Source organism: Bidens hawaiensis, unplaced genomic scaffold, assembly GCF_021521415.1.
Source record: "Bidens hawaiensis isolate Kalapana, Puna unplaced genomic scaffold, B.hawaiensis_p1.1 tig00000888_1, whole genome shotgun sequence".
Taxonomy (NCBI): Eukaryota; Viridiplantae; Streptophyta; class Magnoliopsida; order Asterales; family Asteraceae; genus Bidens; species Bidens hawaiensis.
The window spans coordinates 877,197-897,500 of NW_027491051.1; the positions used below are offsets into that span (position 1 = coordinate 877,197).

The window sequence follows — 20,304 nt, forward strand, 5'->3', positions numbered from 1 at the left end:
ATACATAGATTTCATCTCGGCGTTCATGGCTTCTTTCCATTTCTCAGATTCCGGATCTAAGACAGCAGATTTGTAGTTAGTAGGTTCGTCATTTGACTCGGCTACTAATAGGACCTCGGGACCATCTAAATGCCATATGTATTTAGAATTTGGTACGCGAGTCCTACTACTTCTACGAACGCTCGTGTTTATGTCTGATGTATCAGCAACAACATCTTGTTGATCAAACGCTCCAACTTCCTCAGCGGTTGTTTGTGGTTCTTGAATTTCTTCAAGATCGATCATATTATTTCCAGTTCCTCTATTGAGAATTTCTTTCTCGAGGAAGTGGCCCTTCCTTTTGATAGAAATCAAACTTGTATCAGGGTGGAAGAAATAATATTCGCTTTGATTATAGTACTCGACGAAAACAACTTTTACGCCGTGAGAATCGAGGTTGTCATCAGAATCATTGGTGACATATGCATCGCATCCCCATACTCTAAGGATAGACAAACTGGGTTACGCCCATGCCATAAATCATATAGGGTTTTGTTAACCCTTTTAGTTGGATCTAGATTGAAAATGCGGGCAGCGGTCATAAGGGCAAAGCTCCAAAAGGAGTGAGACAAGTTAGTTCTACACATAATCGATCGGACTATGTTTAGCAAGGTTCTATTTCTCCTCTCGCTCACGCCATTATGTTGGGGTGTGCCGGGTGGAGTGAGTCGTGAAACAATTCCAGGCTCCTTTAGATGATGTATTAATTCCAAGCTGAGAGATTCTCCACGTCGATCAAATCCAGGTGTTTTAATCATTTGATGGTATTCTACTTCGTTTTAAGACTTTGAACTTTTCAAAAGTTTTAATATTGTATTTCATAAGAAAGACATTGGCATATTTACCAATATTAGAAACGAAGTATTTTTCTTGATTTCTAGACATGGTTCTGAAAGGGTCGCAAACATCAGTATATATGAGTCCTAGAAGATCATTCGCTCGTTCACTTTTATGAGTGAAGAAGTCTTTGGCGAGTTTGTCAACTGAGCAAGACTTGTATTCGTCAAAAGAGTCCGGTCCTGTGGATTCAAAAATACCTTCGGATTGGAGTCTCTTAACTCGTGTCTTGCTTATTTGACCAAGTCAGCAATGCCATAGAAATTTATCATTAATGCCAGATCTGATACGTTTAGAAAGATTATATATGTTATTGTTTGTTTGAACATCAATCTCATAAATACAGTTTCGAGGTTTAGCCTCAAAATAAAATGAGATTAGTCAAGTAAGCGAAAATATAAATACAATTAAAAGCGTACTTAAATCCTTGTTCAAAAAGAAACAAAACGAACAGTTATCCAAGGTAACTACAAGGCCAGATTGACCATGCAAAACGATATGTGTCAGTTTCAAGAACTGGGACTTTCTTTCCATCATAAACCATGAGTTGCATGTTGCCTTGTTTCAGTTTCTTCCATTTTTATGTTCATGCAAGACATTCATGATGTGGTAACCACATCCGGTATCAAGTACCCATGTGTTATCAGAAACAGTGAAAAGTCCAGTAACAAAAATAGAAATCCCTTAAGAGGAGCATTCTCCAATGACCCTCTTATCTCAGCTTGACCAGGTACTTGGGCGGTTACATTTCAGTGCCCCACCTTATTGCATTCAAAGCACTGGCGTTCTTCATGATGAGGCTGTGGGGTTTTGCAACTTCTTGTTAGTGTTGGTGGCAAACGTGGCAGCAACAGTAACCTTTTTTCCTACCTTTGTTGTTATAACCCGTTTTCTTGGGGTTGGGCTTCTTAACACCCATAGATTTGACCACACGAACTTGATTATATTTATTTGGAATGTTCATCACTGGCATCGCCAGGCATTCATAATGAAATTCTTCACGAACTAGTCGTAAGAACTGGGAAGAGAGTTCAAGATGAAATCCGCTACCATTTCATCCGGTAGGGGACAACCAAATTTAGTCAATGTACCCTTTTCTTAAGCACATGAGCACTGACAGAGTGCTTATTTGCCATCTTGAGAACTATTCTTAGATTGCGGTGCTATTCGAGAAAGGTGGTGTCATTCAGCGTTTCTTTCTCAAGTACATGCTTGAGAGTAAATGAGGAGTTATTATCAGTTGACATCTGTTTAATAAGCAAAATTAATTTTAATTAGTATTTTCGATGTTTTAATTCCATTATTAATGACCCAATTATATTAATAAAATAGGAACTTGAGAATCTGGCTTCCAGTTAGTAATGGCAGCTATAGCACACAACATTAGTAAGTGGTTAGGCAGACTGACAACGATTTCCAATTGTGAATAAAGCACAACTCTCGGCTATGAGACCTATTAAGACAACAATTGCCTAAGTTGATACGTTTAACCTCATCTATGCCCACTTTAGTTTTCAGACAGCTGTAGCACGTAACAGAAGAGTAAAGTATAGTCACCCTAGTATAGTCACGTGTGAAAGGGCCGGATGTGTCAACGAAACCCTTTCACCTTGAAGAGATAGGCTAGAAAACAAGTGTGGTGTTGTAGCTCCAAACACTTGAAATTTCGCAATATGCCTCAAGTGTGGCTTATAATAGGATGGCATAGACTATTGATTTTAAAATTGGGATTTTAAAATTTATCAAATAGAGTAAAATTCCAGTTTTACTGTATTAATCAAGACAACTTGATGAACCATTTCATCTCTCAGGACTCTTAGTTTTAATAACCTATTAAAACTAAGTTTGTCGCGATACATATAACCAATTTTAAGTTAATAGAAAATCAATTAAGTTATAAGTTTTTTGAAAATTAAATTTAGTTTAATTCACAAAAACATAATTGGTTATTATTTGTTTTAAAATTTAATTTACCAAGTTGTAAAACTCCTTTTAGAACTTGTTTTAAAATGATTGTTTTTATTATCTTAAAACTCCTTTTAAAATATATATCGGTGTGAGGTTGGTTATAATATAACAGTTATAAAGTATAAGCAACCACAAAAGCAATAAAAATATGTAAATCTATATGGCCAAATATTTGTTCCATCTTGCTAGAGCCTATTAGCAAGACCGAACGGGTCACGGGGTCACAACACACAAACAACCACAAGGTTGAACTTGAATGCATCCAATCGTCGTCTTAAGCAACTCCCACTGACTTCGTGATTCCTGTTTGGCTTCCTTGGTCTTTGTCTTCGGGTCTTCGTTTATTACATTATTTATAAAGAAAATAAATATAATAAAGGAAAAACCCTAACTATTACAACTTTGAACCATCAATATGGTCAAAACCAAAAACCGAAACCAAATCATCACAAGCAACCACAAAATACGGTCGGGCCAGATTTACATATTATGAAACAATCACACAATAAATCGGGCAAGCTTTTTGTCAAACAAAACAAATAAAATTTGACCAAAATATAAAGTTGCCCTATAAACAATTAGATCAGAAACTTTAAAACCAGTAAAAGTTTGTGTTCCAATTCCGGTTAAAAGACGGTACCGACACGCATGTTGTAACCAAGGCTCTGATACCACTGTTGGGTTTCGGTGGTGATCAGTCAAAAATTATTTATTAAAACCCGGTTCAATAAACATGACAAATAAGAATTAATCCAATTAATTAATATATGCACAGCAGAAAAGTAAACGAGTAATCAACACCTAAACAAAACCCGACAGGATGCACGGTATAAATATAACAATTAATGTATCTAACTATCGATGAGATAAATATTCCTTTGCGGTTAATAACTAACCATTCGAGACACCGAGGTTCAACGAACTAACGCTATGTGACGAACCCAACTCCATAAAATTTTTAGTTATTTTTAAGTCAAGCAAACTAATAACTCACATCTTATTACCAACAAGTTTTTAGTTCGAATTAACATAAACTGAAGTGATTTGTAATGTTGTGTAAGCATCATCTTAGGATCTTATTCATATCAAATTTGTTAGAAATCAAATCATTTCACCTATAAAGTTTAATCAAATCAAAATTATATGACAAAAGTTATGTTGCTTGTGATGTTTTAAAATTTGATTTCAAGTTAACTAACACTTTTACTCGTGCGTGTTGCAACGCATCAATATTCGACCATTTCTTTATTTTTTTGAGTAAACCTTTTGATTTTTCATTATAATGCATTACAATTGATGGGAATTTGATCTCGATTTGGAACTTTCGTACTTTCAGGCGCCAAGGATAAATGGGGAGTGGGATTGGGGCTCCATTGACTTATTTTCAGTTAAAGGTGTTTGTTTGTACCTTGATCGAATGGAGCTCCCCGGTGCTTTGCATCCGAGGAGATGGAACAAGTTTGTGCCTAAAAAGGTAAATATTTTGGTTTGGTGTTTGCTTTTGAATCGTATCCGTACTAGACAAAGTCTCAGTCTCAAAGGTATAGATATTCCTTCTATCCTATGTCCGGTTTGCTCGAATTCGGTGGAGAATTTTGATCATGTGTTCGGAGGTTGTCCTCAAGCTGGGAGGATTTGGGACACGATTGGTAGGTGGTTTGATGTGGTATTTCTTTCCAATAAAGGTCTGGAAAGTTTGGTTTATTGGTTTAGATTCCGCTAGATGGTTGAAAAAAGAAAAAAGATGCGGTCGATGCGATTATCTTTACTACTTGGTAGTTCATTTAGAGAACTCAAAACGATAATATTTTTGGCCTCGTGAAGATTATAGAGATTATATTTTTGATTCTATTGTTTCGGTTTCTTTTTTATGTGAATCTTCTCGTAATTGTAAGTTTCATTTGAGCTGAGTAAAATGGCCAAGAAACCCTCTACTATATATATAATTCTTTTATTTTTTGTCCTTTTGGTTAGGCTTTTCTTTCCCAAAAAGGTGTTATTTCAAGTTTGCTTTAAAAAAAGAAAGGACATTACATGTATGTCTCACACAATTACAAATGCTATAATTCATTAATGAACAAAACATGAAAAAACATTTACACAAACAAATATATTCATCATTGGACCTTCATTTGCACCAACTTTTCTAGACTCTTTAGATTTGGATCTTTTCAACTCCCACAACACTTCATGCCCACTTTGATTTTGCCACAACACAAATTATGATCATGGGTTAAAACAAGGTTTCAACATAAATTGATAATTCTTTAAGTCCGTGCTGACTAAGTTGAGGGTAAGATGAAGTGTGTTGAATTCCAAATAAAATATAAAATATATTTTTAAAATAAAACGGTGTATTTAGCTAATAAAAATATGTTTCTAATCGTTTTCGGAAAAAATTACCTTAAGATGGTTGAATCTTCGTGGACGTGTCTATGCTGACAAAAGAAACCCTTTCCTACTACTGTTCAAAAACAACCTACTCTGACTTGGACAAGTATTTTAGAGAAAGTTAAAGGTTATTTCTGCTTTATTTTTCCTGAAAATATAGGAATGATGTATGAAGATGGGGACTGAATGAAATAAGTTTTTAAGTTATTTTGGTAAAATATGGAGGTGAGTTGAAGACGGTGGTTGAACTGTTATATGACTTTACTAATAGTTCCAACAATGGGTTGTATCTACACGTTTGATAGAACCAAATTATAAACAGATTAGTGACTTACGTCCATATATAAAACTAGACGTGAAAAAAAAAACCGGTTCCGGAACTTACCCGATGGAACCGACCTGGAACCGGTTCCAGTTCCTACCCAATGTTCCCCTATTTGTATTTCCCCATCGGTTCCAACCCGGTTCCTACCCGAAAAAACCGGTTCCGGCGGGTTTTTGTTTAAAAGTCGAACACATGTCAAACTAGCCGTTGGAACCGGTTCCAACGGTAATATAGCCATTGGAACCGGTTTTTGAGAAACAAAAGAGCCGTTAGAACCGGTTCCAACGGTAATATAGCCGTTGGAACCGGTTTTTGTAGCCCAAATGCTATATATAAGTTGTTTTCCATTACTTGTTTCACCACCAAACTCAAAAACAAACTAAAATACTTCTCCTTTAGCAACCCCGTTATCCGACCATCCAACTAAATATTATTATGGCACCCATCAAAAAAACTAACAAGAAGGCTAAGAAGAGTGTTTTTATTGAACCCGTTCCTGCTACAGAGGACCCAAATGTTGTTACGGTAGTCAACCATAACCGCAACCAAGACATATGGAAGAATTGGAATTTGGTTGTGAATGACGAAGGTTATCAAAAGGCTCGTTGCAAACTATGTGGAGCACAATTAAAGCACGATTCCAACTCCACTTTGAGAAAGCACATCGAGAAGTCATATTACAAGGCGTTGAAAGGGATTGGCGCGACCGATCAAGTTGACTTGGGTAAAGATGGTACACTATTTCGTTACAACACGACTCAAGTTCAAGATAGAATGGAAAAGTTCGTTATTCAACGCGTTTAACCACTTTGATGACCCGGATTTGACATTGTTGATTCGAGAAACTCTCCAACCGCGATACACACATGTAAGTCGTACTACTTTAAGACGTCATTGTATCAAGTTGTGGGAGTGTGCTAAAAAAGAGTTAATCGAGTATTTTTCATTCTTTACAAGTGATGGTTAGTTTAACTACCGATGTTTGGTCGGCACCACACGGGTTGCCCGAATCATACATATGTGTCACCGCTCATTGGATTGATCCGGTGACATGGCAATTGATGAAACGCACCATCGCTTTTGAAAACTTCCCGTTCCCACATACCGCCGAAAAATTGTTTGAATTACTTGATGAAGTTATAACGACTTTCAACTTGAGAAATAAAATATTTTCGATTTCGTTTGACAACGCTTCAAACAATACTAAGACGGCCGAAAAATTTATCATTAAATATTCACCACCTTGTTTTGGGGATTTTTTTCATGTTCGATGTGTTGCACATATCATCAACTTGGTTGTTCAAAAGGTCTCGACAATGAAAACATTTGTGAGGATTTAAAATTATTTAGACTTATGTTACAAGATGTCTTCAAAAGTGGTAAAAGAAGACATCTTGAATATAAGAACTATTGCAAGTCGGTTGAAAGAAAGTATTTGGGGCCAAATTGGGACATTCCAACCCGTTGGAACTCAACTTGTCATATGCTAAAGTGTGCTTTTGCCCAACGCCAAACTTTACAATCTTTTCATACCAATCTTGTTGATGAACGCGAGGCCGATATGCTTCCGGAAAGTGTTTGGGTGAATGTCGGTTTTTGTTGGGGTATCTTGATGTGTTCAAAAACTCAACAACAAAGTTATTAGGAGTCTATTATCCTACTAGTTGTTGGGTTTTGCAAGAATTGTACTACATGTCTTGCACTTTTAAAAACTTTGCGGAGAAGAACAAAATCTTCAAGAATATTGTTGCGGTGATGAAGGAAAAGTTCTTAAAATATTTTGAAAACATACCGTCGGTCTTTACTTGTGCCGCCGCATTAAACCCCTATTGGAATGTTCATGGGGTTGAGACAACGATTGAGGAAATATTCGACAACTTGGGTATGCACGAGATCGACCCGAAGTTGTCGACGGAAGCGAAGGAAAAGTTCAACAAAAACCTTCAAGACCTTTATGACCATTATTTTCAAATGTATGGTCCAAGCACGAGATCGTCTTTTGTGAAAAAAAACAACTAGTAGGCCGTGCAATGACCCACGTATAAACTTGATGAATGCGGTTCGTGAATCGGCATCTATGAGGCAAAGAGGAAACACACCAACTAGCGAACTTGGTCGATATAGTGGAAGAAACTATGTTGAGGGCGCAACGGTCGACGAAATTCGCTCTATTGATTTGTTGCCTTGGTGGAAAGGAAAACAAAACGAATTTCCCATTCTATCCGCCATGGCTCGTGATTTGCTTGCCGTACAAGCCTCAACGGTTTCTTCCGAATCGGTTTTTTCTCTTAGTTGGAGGGTGTTATCTATGCGAAGAACAAAATTAACTCCCGAGTCTCTAGAGGTTTGCATTTGCCTAAAGGACCATTTGGATGCGGTGGATCGTGTACAACACAAGGCGAACTTTGAAGACGAAATACCAATAGAGCGTCCTATTCATGATGAGGAGGCGGAGGACGGGGTTTCTTCCGATAACGAAGACAGGAGTGAAGACGAGAATGAAGACGAAGAAGAGTTGTAATTTGTGTTTTTTATTTGTTTTAGTAAAATTGTTTGTAACAAGTTCAACTAATATTTAGTCTTGATTTGTTTAATTATAACTACTTTTGTTAGTCATGATTAATTTTTTGTTACTTTTTAATAACGACTGAACACTTTATTTATTTAAACAATAACTATTACAAACATTATTAAAACATAAACGATACTAAACATAACACTAAAACTAAAAAAACAAAATCCGTCGTTTTAATCCGGCGTTCTACAACGATTAAGCGTTTCACTGGTGGTAGATGCTTGGGTTGTAGAGCTGGACGACTCTCCCACTTCCGCTTTTTTAGCATCCAAACTTTTTTTCTCTCGACAATACTTATTCGTATGTTTTTGTAATGTCGAGTTGGACTCTGCTTTAAGAAACTTCGAGCAATATTTGCAACGAGCCATCTCCTGTGAGTCGGTCATGAGACACAAATCGTAATGAACCCAAACATCGGGGCATCTTGTTGTTTCGATCACCATAACAACGTCGTCATTAGTTGCCATTTGTTGTCGGTTTAAGCTTAATTGTGTTTTGGAGTGTGTTTTATAGTTTTAGAAGTGGTTTAACAAGTACACATCCATACCTTGCTATTTATAGAATAAAAATAAGCTAAATATAGTAAAAAAAACCGGTTCCAACGGCCAAAAACGGCTATATAGCCGTTGGAACCGGTTTCTAACGGCTAGAATATTTGAATTTCAAAAAAAACGGTGGAACCGATTTTTACATAATAACCGGTCCCGGTTCCTAAAAGTTAGCATTTATGGCCGACCCGAACTATAGGTGATCAAATCGGGTTGGTCAAAGGAACCGGAACCGGTTCAGAACCGGTTCCATTAGTCAACATCACTGTTTAAACCGGTTCCATGTTCGAACCGGTTAGGGAACCGAACCGGTTCCCCAACCCTCGGACCCGGAACCGGTGGAACCGGTTCTGACCGGTTCCTAAACCGGTTCTTACACTGTAACCGGTTCCAACCGGTTACAGTGTAAAAAATAATTTTTTTTTTCGTTTTTCGTTTCCGCTGCTCGTATTTGTATAACATGTTTAATAAAAAAAACAATTAACATAAAATTCATTTTATTTACTTTAAGAAGTTCAAAAAAAAAAGGTTACATGTTTTAAAATATTCAAAAACAAACTAACAAAACATTAAACTTATAAATATAAAGTTGTGACATATTATTTCTATAAAAGCCTTCTTGTTCGTCGTAATTATTGAGTGGCGACTTATTCATCAGAATTACTTGTAGAAACGCCTTCTTGTTCGTCGTGCACTCGAACATCAAGTGGTGTTTCGTCTTCCAGAGTGGTTACGTGTTGAACACGATCGATTGAGTCCAAGTGATCCTTCAAACAAATGCACATCTCCACCGACTCCGAATTCAGTCTTGTTCTTCTCACCGATATTACCCTGCCACTAAGAGAAAAAGCAGATTCCGAAGCTACCGTAGAAGCTTGGGCGGTTAGTAAATCACGGGCCATGGTGGCAAGAATCGGAAACTCGGTTTCCTTTACCTTCCACCAAGCCAAAACATCAAAAGTGCCATATTCCTCTTCGGATAAACCGGTAGAGAAATCATATGCACTATACCTTCCTAGTTCGCTTGAAGGGGTGTTACCCCTTTGTTTTTTAGCCGTTACGTTGCGAACGGTGTTCATAAGGCTAATCATGGGGTCTCGTACTCTAGGAGCACTTGAACTTGATGAAGACCCCCCCGGCGTAGGCATGTGTATGTTTGACCCATATTTATTTATATAAAAGTCATACATAAATTTAAAATTCAAGTTAAAATCATTTTGTGCCTCTGTTGAAAAGTTTGGGTCAACTTCATGCATATCTAAGGCTGAAAAAATTTCGTCTATCACACATTCAACCCCCGTAACATTTAACATTGGGTTTAAAGCGGCGGCGCAAGTAAAAATCGGTGGCAATTCAAGAAAGTATTTTTTTAATTTAAACTTCATTGGTAATATGATGTTTGAAAACATTGGACTTTTATTTTCAAATTCTTTAAGATTGTTAACGATTAAAAATAACTCCGAAAGAACCAAGGGACTTGTCGGATAATACGTTCCCGATAGTTTCGTAGTTGATGTTTTAAAAACTTCAAGAAAAGTCGATAAGTCATTGATAATTTCCCATTTCTCATTTGAAAAGGGGATTGCCAAATCATTCTCGGCAAGACTAGAATGAAACATTTGTAAAGTGTCTCTTTGTTTCAAAGCACTTTGAAACATTATGCAAGTGGAATTCCATCGATGAGGTACATCCCAATTAGCTCCCAAAGCTTTTCTTCCCGTATCTTTACAAAATTTTCTATAATCCATTTGTCTTTTTTTACTTTTCTTAAAAACTTCATGTAGCATTACTCTAAAATCGTTTATAACCGATGTAACCTCATCCGAAGCAAGTCCGTCTTGCACGATTAAATTAATGATATGTGCAACACACCTTGAGTGAAAAAATACACCATTGCAAATCGGCGTATATTTTAATTTTAATTTATCAACCGCCGATGTATTATTCGACGCGTTATCAAATGCAATTGAAAATATTTTATTTTCTAGTTTATAAGTTTTTATAACATAATCTAAAATTTCAAACAAATTATCTCCCGTATGTGGATACTCAAAGAGTTCGAAAGCAATGGTGCGTTTCATCATTTCCCACGATGACGGGTCTACCCAATGAGCGGTGACACAAAGATAAGATTCGGGTAGACCATGTGGAGCCGACCAAACATCAGTAGTTAAGTTTATTCCCGTATTTATATTTTCAAAATATGCAATTAGTACCTCTTTGGCCTTCTTCCACAATTTTAAACAATAACGTTTAAGAGTATGACGACTTACGTGAGTGTATTGTGGTTGAAGCGTATCTCGAATCATGGCGGTTAAGCGAGGGTTGTCGAAGTGGCTAAACGGCAAAGCTTCTTGAATCACAAACTTCGCCATACGATCTTGAACTCGATCAATTTGGTATGTAAATATTCCGCCTTCACTATCCATTTGCGTTTGTTGCGACTCGACGTTCTGTTTCAACGCCCTGCAATACGGTCTTTCGATGTGTTTCTTCAAATTTGAATTCGAAAGTGGGTTTAAATAAATCCCACAAAACTTGCACCGAGCCTTCAATGAATGGTCACTCAATTCAACCAAATCCCAATTGCACCAAATCTCTTGATTACGATTATGAGGTACAATACGAACGAAACTTGGTCCGGCGGTGGAACCTTGACCAACCGATGATTGTGAGGCAGCCATAACAACAAATATGAATATAGAAGAAGAGAAAACAACAGATTAGAGAACTCAGAACTTTGTAATAGCGTTTTTTTGTATTTTTTTGCGTTCGGGTTTGCGTTTTGAGTGTTGTGATGAACCCATTACACCAAATACCTATTTATACTAGTAGTGGGGTGTTTGGGGAGCCAAAAAACGGCCATTTTTGACCCCAACGGTCAAAAAACGGCCATAAAACCGTTTCCCAACGGCTAGAACCACTCCAACGGCTATAACCGGTTCCGAACCGGTTCCAGAACCGGTTCCGGTTCGGTTCCGGTTCCTACCCGGTCCACCTCCAAACATGTCAAACCGGTCCCGGATCGTCGGGTTGAAACGGAACCGAACCGGTTCCTACGAAAAACGGGTAGGAACCGGTTCGGTTCCGGTTCCGTCGAACCGGTTCCAGGAACCGGTTTTGTTGTCCACCTCTAACCCGAACCGGTTCCTGACTGGAACCGGTGCCATTTCCTACCCGGTGTGAAAAAAACCGGTTCCGAACTGGTTCGGGTTTTCCAAGTGAACCCGATTTGTGCACGTCTATATAAAACCAAATTTAACACAGAATCATCACAATGAAAGAAATGTCTTCAACTCAAACAAAAGACTAAAGTTTAAAAGAATACAATCTGGTATTGTTTATATCAAACCCTTCACCTCCATATCTTAGATGCTAATCCCACATGATGATGACGATATAAATGCAATTTCAAAGTTTTTATATGCTAAATAAACCACCACAAAACAGAGTATGTAATCAATCAACACTCAACCAGAACCTGGCTCGTATCAAACTCTAGTTACACGATCCCGATTTAGCAAAATAAAACATCCTTCACATGAAATCATAACCGTCATCATACCCATCATAACCAGCATTTACAACCGCTTCATCATCAGGCCTATCCATCAGCAGTTGTTTCTTCTTACCTCCTACATAACATAACATAACATAACATAACATAGCATAAGACCAGAACTTGAAAACCATCTGGGAATTGAAAATTACTTAAATACAAACATAAACGAAAAACAAACAAGATAACCCCGCGTGTTTAACTGTTCGTGTCTGATGCAGACTGTATAACCGTTCGGTTTGTTTAACTCAAATGCAGACTGTGTAATTGTTCATCTAAATGAGTCAAACGGGTTGATGGTTTGTAAATGGGTTAAACTGCCCAAAAATAATATGGCGGGTTAAAATAAGTTGTAATATATAAGTTAAACGGGTTTACCTTACAAAAACACACTTTCTTCAATTCTAATTTTAAATGGGTTGTCAGGTCGACTCAAACAGGTCAACGAAAACATAACTTCATTCAAAGAATAATTAATAATGACAGATCCATGTCGTGTCAGAAATTACCAACCCTAACATTATTATATTGCATAATATTAATATAAAATAAACGCACCTGTTTTCTTTTTACCAGCAGCAGCTTCTTTTTCTGCTTTTAACTTCTCATTAGCAATGGCAGTTACAGAAGAAGCAACTTCTTTTGCATCAGCAGCTTTTAATGAGGTCATTGATAATCTCATTACATGCTTTAAAAGTCCAATATAATGAAAGCTTTTCTGCATATACAACAAGCTTATTATTTGTGTAACTTACCAATCATTATAATAATAATATAAAAAGGTCAATCTTTACCTCATACGGCCGGAGTTTACTGGAAATGAGTTCTGCATATTCTATAAAATCATTTTCTGATTTGGGAATAAAAGTATCAATTGTCTTGGCATCATCCTTTTTACTGGCAAAAAGTTCTGCTGTGTTCTTGTAATCAGCTTCTTCCACAAGCCTGTAATGAATTAGTTTATTGTTAATCAATTAGTCTACTATATGCAATATCAATGTTATAGATAACAGACGTACATTCATCTAGCTAACTACGTATTTATTTGCTAAAGTATCGACTCAAAGTCACATTTTTTACAAACAAGCAGTGATTGCATTTTCAATCCAACAACCAATAAATGAGCAGATTTTGATTATACCTTGCTTTTAATTTAGAAATCAAAAACATATGTTAGCTCAAACCATAGTTATTAAAGGCGACCGCCTCTGGCGCCCAGGCGCATTTTTTAAGCGAGGCAAGGTAGTTGCGCTTTTAACTCCAGCGATGTTTCAGGCGTAGGTACAGGCCATTAATTTCTAGGGTTTGCGAGACTGCGAGAGATGAAACGAAGTGCAGGGAAGGCTATTTTCTGGAGCGGACTTAATATTTTTTTGTCTGGGCCGGATTTACTATTTCCTTGGGCCTAAACTAGGTTTATTAATCAAATCTAAACATTTTTAAAAAAATTATAGACGAATTGCTCAATTACTTATTTTGTGATTTTAATAAACTTTTTAATTCCCAAAGATTATTAAATACCAAATTCTCAAATTTATATTTATCTAATTACATCTGACCTCAAATTTATTATCCATTTAATCTATATTAATACATAGAAAACTTATGTAATTTTATATAATAAAATATGTGAATTTAATACTACTTTTCTACACTAATACACTAATATTTTAGAAACTTTGATGATATTAAACATTAAACAAGAGCTTTTGTTTATTTGATTTAAAGAATAATATTATTTTTCATATGCATAATATATTTTAAATTTTTTTATGGTGCGCTTTTTTTTTCTCAGGCCCTCGTTTTTTTTTTGCGCTTTGTGCATGGGCCCCAAAGGAGGCCTTGGCGCCTTACGTGCGACTAGCGTCTTTGATAACTATGGCTCAACGGTTCAAGAGTGCTTCAAAAAGTGACTAAAAAGTTAAAACGCATAAAGCCTCTTAAGCAGTACTATATCAAAATTTAATGAGACTAAAAGACTTTGCTATAAAATTTGAACTAGTAAAGTCATAAAACTGAAAATTCAAACCAAAAAGGAACATGAATTTGAATTCAGTTTCCTAATCAAACTCTGAGAGCGTGTTTAGGATTGAGTTTGAAAAGTGCTTATTGGCTTATTGGCTTTTTCAAAACGCCATTTTGAAAAGCCAGGATTTGGGGCTTTTGAAAAACTATTTTTTAACCCTTTCAAAAAGCTAAAATAAAAAAGATTTTTGTGATTGCCAAACACATTTTAACTTATTGGATTTTCAAAAACACCAATAAGCCAATAAGCATTTTCCAAACTCAATCCCAAACATGCTCTGAATTCGCTTTTCATATCAAACTCAATTGAGGTATTCTAAGTAGATTAATACAATTTTTTAAGCTAAGTAAAACTAAAAAAACAACAAAAAATTGTTTCTTTGACCCAACTGGTCAGATCCGCCCATTTGATTTATATAGTTAGTGCGCACAAATCTGGGTATGTAAAAAAATAGAGTGTGTCATTGCAGACAATGGTACTACAAAGTGACTTACATTATGTAAGTCACTTAAGTCTACAACTATAAACTAAGTTTTAGAACATTAAAGTGATTAATAAGTGTAAAGCAACAAACGAACATAAATTCAAATTGCAAGGTTGCTTATACAATTGAAGCCAGTATAAAGCGAACAAGCAATTCCAAAGATTTCATGCAGAGAAGTAACCAACTTGATATTGTTTCATTGAATAAATCTTAAAAAAAACGATTTCTACCATTAAGAGTTCATACCTTTGTTGTCTAAGCTTCTCTTCTAAAGGATCTAATGCAACCTCTTTTGCTGTTTCAACAACAGCCTTTCCTTTTTCTTGAGCCGGTTTGGCTGTTGACTTTTTCGGGGCCTTCACAACAGGAAGAGGTGCTACCACAGGTGCCTAATACACATCAAAAGATAATATTATTCAATTTTATGATGCTCCAATCAAAATACTGAGTTCATGGTGTTAAAAAGCAGTTAGATTGTACCGGAGACGGTTCATCTTCATCTTCCCACGAATCTTTTACACCATCTTCATCAACATCTTCATCATCCCACTTGCTTTTAGGCTCCTTTTTTGTAACAACTGGTGCTGGCTCATCCTCTTAACATATTCAAATCAAAATATATGAAAAATGTGCAATAAAAGAATTCACATTGGAATCCCTACATCATCAACCATATAATTCAACGAAAAGTTCATGGTTTTTATCCAATTTTGCACTTCATCTGATTCCCTAAAATATACAGTATGGATATATGAATTGTTGCACTTCATCCGATTACCTAAAATATGGTATGGATATATGAAATGAATAGTGATTTCACATATATATGGATTACTATTCACTCCATGTATTCATTCCATGAATTTTTTGTGACTGAAAGAAACAGAAAATATAATTAAAACATATGTAGGTATTATTTAATTGGATGTATTAGTTTTTCCAAAAATGGACTTATTTTATGGGTATATGGATGAAAATAAGGACCCGAGTGTGAATGTTCGAATACATACAACAAAAAAAAAATTAGCTGTTAATATGCATAAAAGAAAAGGGTTTAAATTTTATGAACAAACAAGATTGATGTTTCATCTAGATGATAAACAACATGAAACAGAAATAAAGAAAAGTTAAGTTCAATTATCATTATCACTACTTATAGATTAGTCATAACGTAGTTAACTTTACTTGCATTTTTATCAATCTTTTACATTGATAATGCTAATTTCATTTTGCCGTATCTGGTTTGCAAAGAATATGACATTTACTCTTCAAGAACTCAGGGATTCTTTTAATCACGATCTTTCTTTCAATAACATTTTAAGTGATGCACTTCATAAATTCAAATTCAACTTCACCTCATCTCTTCTTTTCTGTAGATATCTAATCCTGTATGTAATTTCTTTTCTGTAGAGTTCATTAAAAACTCAACACAGGTTCAGAACTCCATAAAAAAGAAAAAATAATGTTAAGTCACTTTAAACTCATGAAGCGCATACCACTAAAAATAAAAGAAAATAATGTGGCGATTCCCGAACAAGTATAATCCATTTTCTTTGCAAACCAGATTTATGAAAGAAAAAAATAAATTCACAATTAATAATGCAAAAAACTGAAAATGCAAGCAAGATCAACTATGAAATGACTAATATATTGATCAGATTATAAACAAGCAAAGAGGGTAATATACCCCAATCTTCCATCTTCTTTGGCTTTCTTTATTCTTGTATAAAACAGCGATTTATTAAGATGAGTCTGAGATTACTCGAACCTGCTTAACAAGATTAAAAAGTACAAGCAACTTAATATAAAACAAAACAAGATTTCTACTAATACAAGCAGGGCTGTAAAATAAAAAAAACAACCGTTCGGCAAACCTTTCTTGAACTGTTTGGCAGGAAATTCTTTTATGTTCGTTCCATTATCAAATATTTAAAATATAAACACGAACAGAGGCCGTGTTCGTGACCGTTCACTAATGTGTTTGTTTGCATCCGCGTTGACTTTTGTTCATAATAAAAGTTTAATGACTACTCTAGTCTTATTATATAAATTTAAGCAAAATTATTAACGATAAAACAAACAAACAAGTTAGATTGTTGGTGAAGAGTTAACTTATGGGATAAAAGATTAACAGAGAAACTTGGATTCGGTTCGTTTACAAGCTAAATACAAAGATGAAGATGATGCAATCAACAGCAAATTAGCACATGACTTACAAAACTACTTTCAATGAAAATCAGAAATTGAACATAAAAAGTAAATCGTACCTACTAATGAAATTAATCGATCCGACACTTCAAATCGATGGCGTTAAAAGACCTTACGGCAGGCTGAGTAAAAATGATTCGAATTAGGGTTTTAAAGTTAAATATATCGAACAGAAACAGGTTCATTGAGAACATAATAATAATAATAATACCAGTCGCCGGAAGTAGTGAGTGTTGGTCGGAGTTGCGGATGTCCAGTCGCCGGAAGCTGTGAATATTCGAGATCGGAGTTGCGGCTAGGGTTCTGTTCACAGAGACAACGATAAAATAATATAAGATTATAAAAGGTCACTCAAATTATTATTATTATTATTATTATTATTATTATTGTTATTATTATTCCCGAGTTTTAAACTGAACCAGGAAGAAGATATTTCCAGAACAATATATTATCACTGTGAGTTTACAGTTATGTCGTTTGGTCTAACTAATGTCCCAGTTGCATTTCTGGATACGATGAATCAGATATGCAACGATGAATCGAATATGCAAACCGTATTTTGATAAATTTGTAATCGCTTTTATAGGGGATATACTTATTTATTCTAAAAGTAGTGAAGGTCATATCAAACATCTTCATATGCTCTTAACACTACTAGGAAAAGATAAGTTTTATGATAAATTCTCAAAGTGTGAGTTTTCGTTACAAGAAGTATGATTCATAGGCCACTTGGTTAACCATGACAATATTCATGTGAGTCCTGTCAAAATAGAAGCTATCACTAAATGGGAAAAATCCTAAAACTCCTATAGAAATTCGAAGTTTATCAGGATTAGCAGGATACTATAGACGCTTCATCCAAGATTTTTTTTCTGAAGAGCAGTTCCTTTAACATAATTAATGTGTAAGTATGTCAAGTTTAAATGGGGACTCAAGCAAGAAGAAGCTTTTGTAACTTTAAAACAAAAGTTAACAAATGTCCTAATACCCCTGCATTACGGATTTGGATGTGTATTAGTGCAACGAGAAAAAGTAATGGCTTACACATCCAGACAACTGAAAAAGCATGAAAAGAATTATGCAACTCATGACTTATCTGGAGGCATTATCTTTATGACAATTAGTTTACTGTATTCACAGATAATAAAAGTTTAAAATATGTGTTTTTTGGGTAAAAAGAGCTTACCATAAGGCAAAGACGATCGACGGAAATTATTAGTGACTATGATTGTGAAATTAAGTATCGTGAAGGCAAGACTAGCGTAGTAGCAGATGCTTTAAGCCGTAAGTACCATGAGAAACCAAAACGATTGCTTGCTCTCAGATTAAATCTATAAATTAATTTAATATAGCAATTGAGAAACGGTTAGAAAGCAGCTATTTGAATTCCTTGCATTTCATCTAATTATCACAAAATCTTCATTCTCTTATCCTTGTTTTTTTTTTAAAAAAAATCTTGCTTGAAATTTGAAGTGCTTGATGAGTAGAAATACAAATTACGAGTTAAAAAATCTATACCCTAAAGTCTAGACATTATGTCAAAGCTCTAGGAGCCAACTATTATATCACCAGACTAAACACAACTCTTATAAACCATGCCTTATAAATAATATGATTTGAGTTATGTTTTATATCTCAAGTTGTAGAATAGAAAGTTAAGCCTGAAAGTAACCCGAGTGAATGGTCAAACGAGTTCTAAAGCCATCCAAAGTGTAATACAATTTTTGACACTCTAATATTCATATAAAACTATGATCGTGACATGAAATGGCAATATTTTAATCGTTAAATGCTAGAAGGATGAGTGTAAATCAAACTGACAGAATTGTCGGGATTATTAGTCAACTAAACCTAAGCCTTGACATCTAGAGGTGTCACGGGGTCGCTCATTATCTCAAAATCTTCATCATTTATCCTTGCTTTCTAAAAGTGTTATTTTAGTTGGCTTCTCATTTTACAGTTATAGATTACACGAAAATTATTACTTGATCATATTGAGGTTTTAGTGAATACTTAAGAGGTGGGTAAGCGTGATCATGAGTGTTATATGACTATAGATTATCGATTTTAAGTCCGAATCCAAAGCCCTTTGTAGTTTTTCAATCTCTTATATAACAAACCAACAAACAAAAATTTCAATATTTACCTCATTCTCTGATTCTAGGATAAAAGGTATCAGTTGTATTTTTCATGTGACGCCTTGGTTTAAAAAGCATAAGACGAGGCGTTAAGTCCCGAAAGCAAAGGTTAAAGGAAAGAGCTTCACATATGGGAGGCGTTATTCTATGTACAACCAAATGTTGTTTTTGTCTCATTTGTTTTACATGTTAGCCAGCCTTTTTATGAAGTAAAGTAAAACATTCATAACGCGAGAGGACATCATGCACAAAAGTTACCAACTTAAAAGTGGTCTTTTCTTCGGGCTATTTACCGGTTAATCGATTCAGTTATACGCAAAACCGGTTATACCGGTTAGGGTGGTTGAGCTTGAAAACTGACAAATTAACCGGTTTTCGAATAACCGGCTAACTGGTTTGTGCATGTCTAGTTCTGCCACTTACTGTACGCCAGCATGGCCTAAACTTGAACCAAATTGATGTTTTTGTCTCAAAACTTCCCGCTTTTACCCGGCCAAATTAATGATCGTTTTAAGCAGTACCTGAACCCATTTTAACATGAACTCCAATTAACCCACCACCCAACCCAACCCGGCCCGACTCACCGTTTAGGTGGGCGTAAGTAATAACCAGTCAATGGTTCAGTCACACCTTTGTTGTCTGAGCTTCTATACTACAAAATCTAATGGCAAATCTTTCGCTTAATTCAATCCTTTGTCGCCTTCCCTTTTCTTGGGCTAGTTTGATTGTTGACTCTTTTGGTGTCAGATATACACTAAAAAGATTAATATTGTAACAATGTCAGAAGAAAACGATAATATCATCCAAATTTCAGAAAGTTCTAAGTTCCAATTTTCATATCATAAGGTTATGTCATGATTTGACTTTCTTTTATACGAAAGTCAACTCATTAGGGATAGCTTGGAAACAAGCCCAAAATCACATTCCACCAAAAGAGCTTGTTGACCCACAACTCATAATGTAAACAACGGGTCGAGCTATATGATCATAACAGTGCTAGATGTTATGGACTTGCACCATGAAATAAAACTAACAGATCGGATTAAACTACAAGACAGAGATAATTAACGGCGACATAAAACGTTACAAGCCAAACAAATAAATAAAAGCATAACTTTATCTACACTGAAAACACCCAAGTCATTCTAGTAATTTAACCTAGGTGAGAACTAGAATCATCCGTATTCTCATCAATAATAAGCTTGA

The 20,304-nt window shown here is 35.4% G+C and overlaps 2 protein-coding genes across 6 annotated transcripts in view; both read right to left on the reverse strand.

The window, feature by feature from the left end:
• Nucleotides 1-11,952: 11,952 nt before the first annotated feature.
• On the reverse strand, nucleotides 11,953-17,299 carry LOC143544272 (uncharacterized). 3 transcript variants are annotated; one of them, XM_077036417.1, is made up of 8 exons: nucleotides 17,172-17,299; nucleotides 17,020-17,071; nucleotides 16,440-16,520; nucleotides 15,233-15,348; nucleotides 14,999-15,141; nucleotides 13,037-13,187; nucleotides 12,801-12,960; nucleotides 11,953-12,318 (listed from the first exon to the last, which is right to left on the reverse strand). In XM_077036417.1, exons 3-8 carry the CDS (start codon nucleotides 16,450-16,452, stop codon nucleotides 12,221-12,223), a joined length of 681 nt encoding a protein of 226 aa, XP_076892532.1. In that variant the 5' UTR covers nucleotides 16,453-16,520; nucleotides 17,020-17,071; nucleotides 17,172-17,299; the 3' UTR covers nucleotides 11,953-12,220. The 3 variants fall into 3 exon arrangements, with proteins under 3 accessions (XP_076892532.1, XP_076892524.1, XP_076892538.1); XM_077036409.1 differs by having other exon boundaries at nucleotides 17,020-17,082; XM_077036423.1 differs by lacking the exons at nucleotides 17,020-17,071; nucleotides 17,172-17,299 and having other exon boundaries at nucleotides 16,440-16,991.
• Nucleotides 17,300-20,083: 2,784 nt separating this feature from the next.
• LOC143544295 (large ribosomal subunit protein uL18c-like) overlaps nucleotides 20,084-20,304 on the reverse strand; it is an 11,835-nt gene continuing 11,614 nt past the window's right edge. For all 3 annotated transcript variants that reach the window (XM_077036429.1, XM_077036432.1, XM_077036435.1), the window contains one exon: nucleotides 20,084-20,304. This exon is cut by the window's right edge and continues 345 nt beyond it. In XM_077036429.1, coding sequence (XP_076892544.1) covers nucleotides 20,252-20,304 — 53 coding nt within the window. In that variant the 3' untranslated portion in view covers nucleotides 20,084-20,251.

Coding starts and splice junctions, on each gene's coding strand:
- LOC143544272 (XM_077036417.1), bottom strand. Junction 12,961..13,036: donor GTAAACTCCGGCCGTATGAG/GTAAAGATTGAC, acceptor TTGTATATGCAG/AAAAGCTTTCATTATATTGG. Junction 12,319..12,800: donor TGCTGGTAAAAAGAAAACAG/GTGCGTTTATTT, acceptor TATGTTATGTAG/GAGGTAAGAAGAAACAACTG.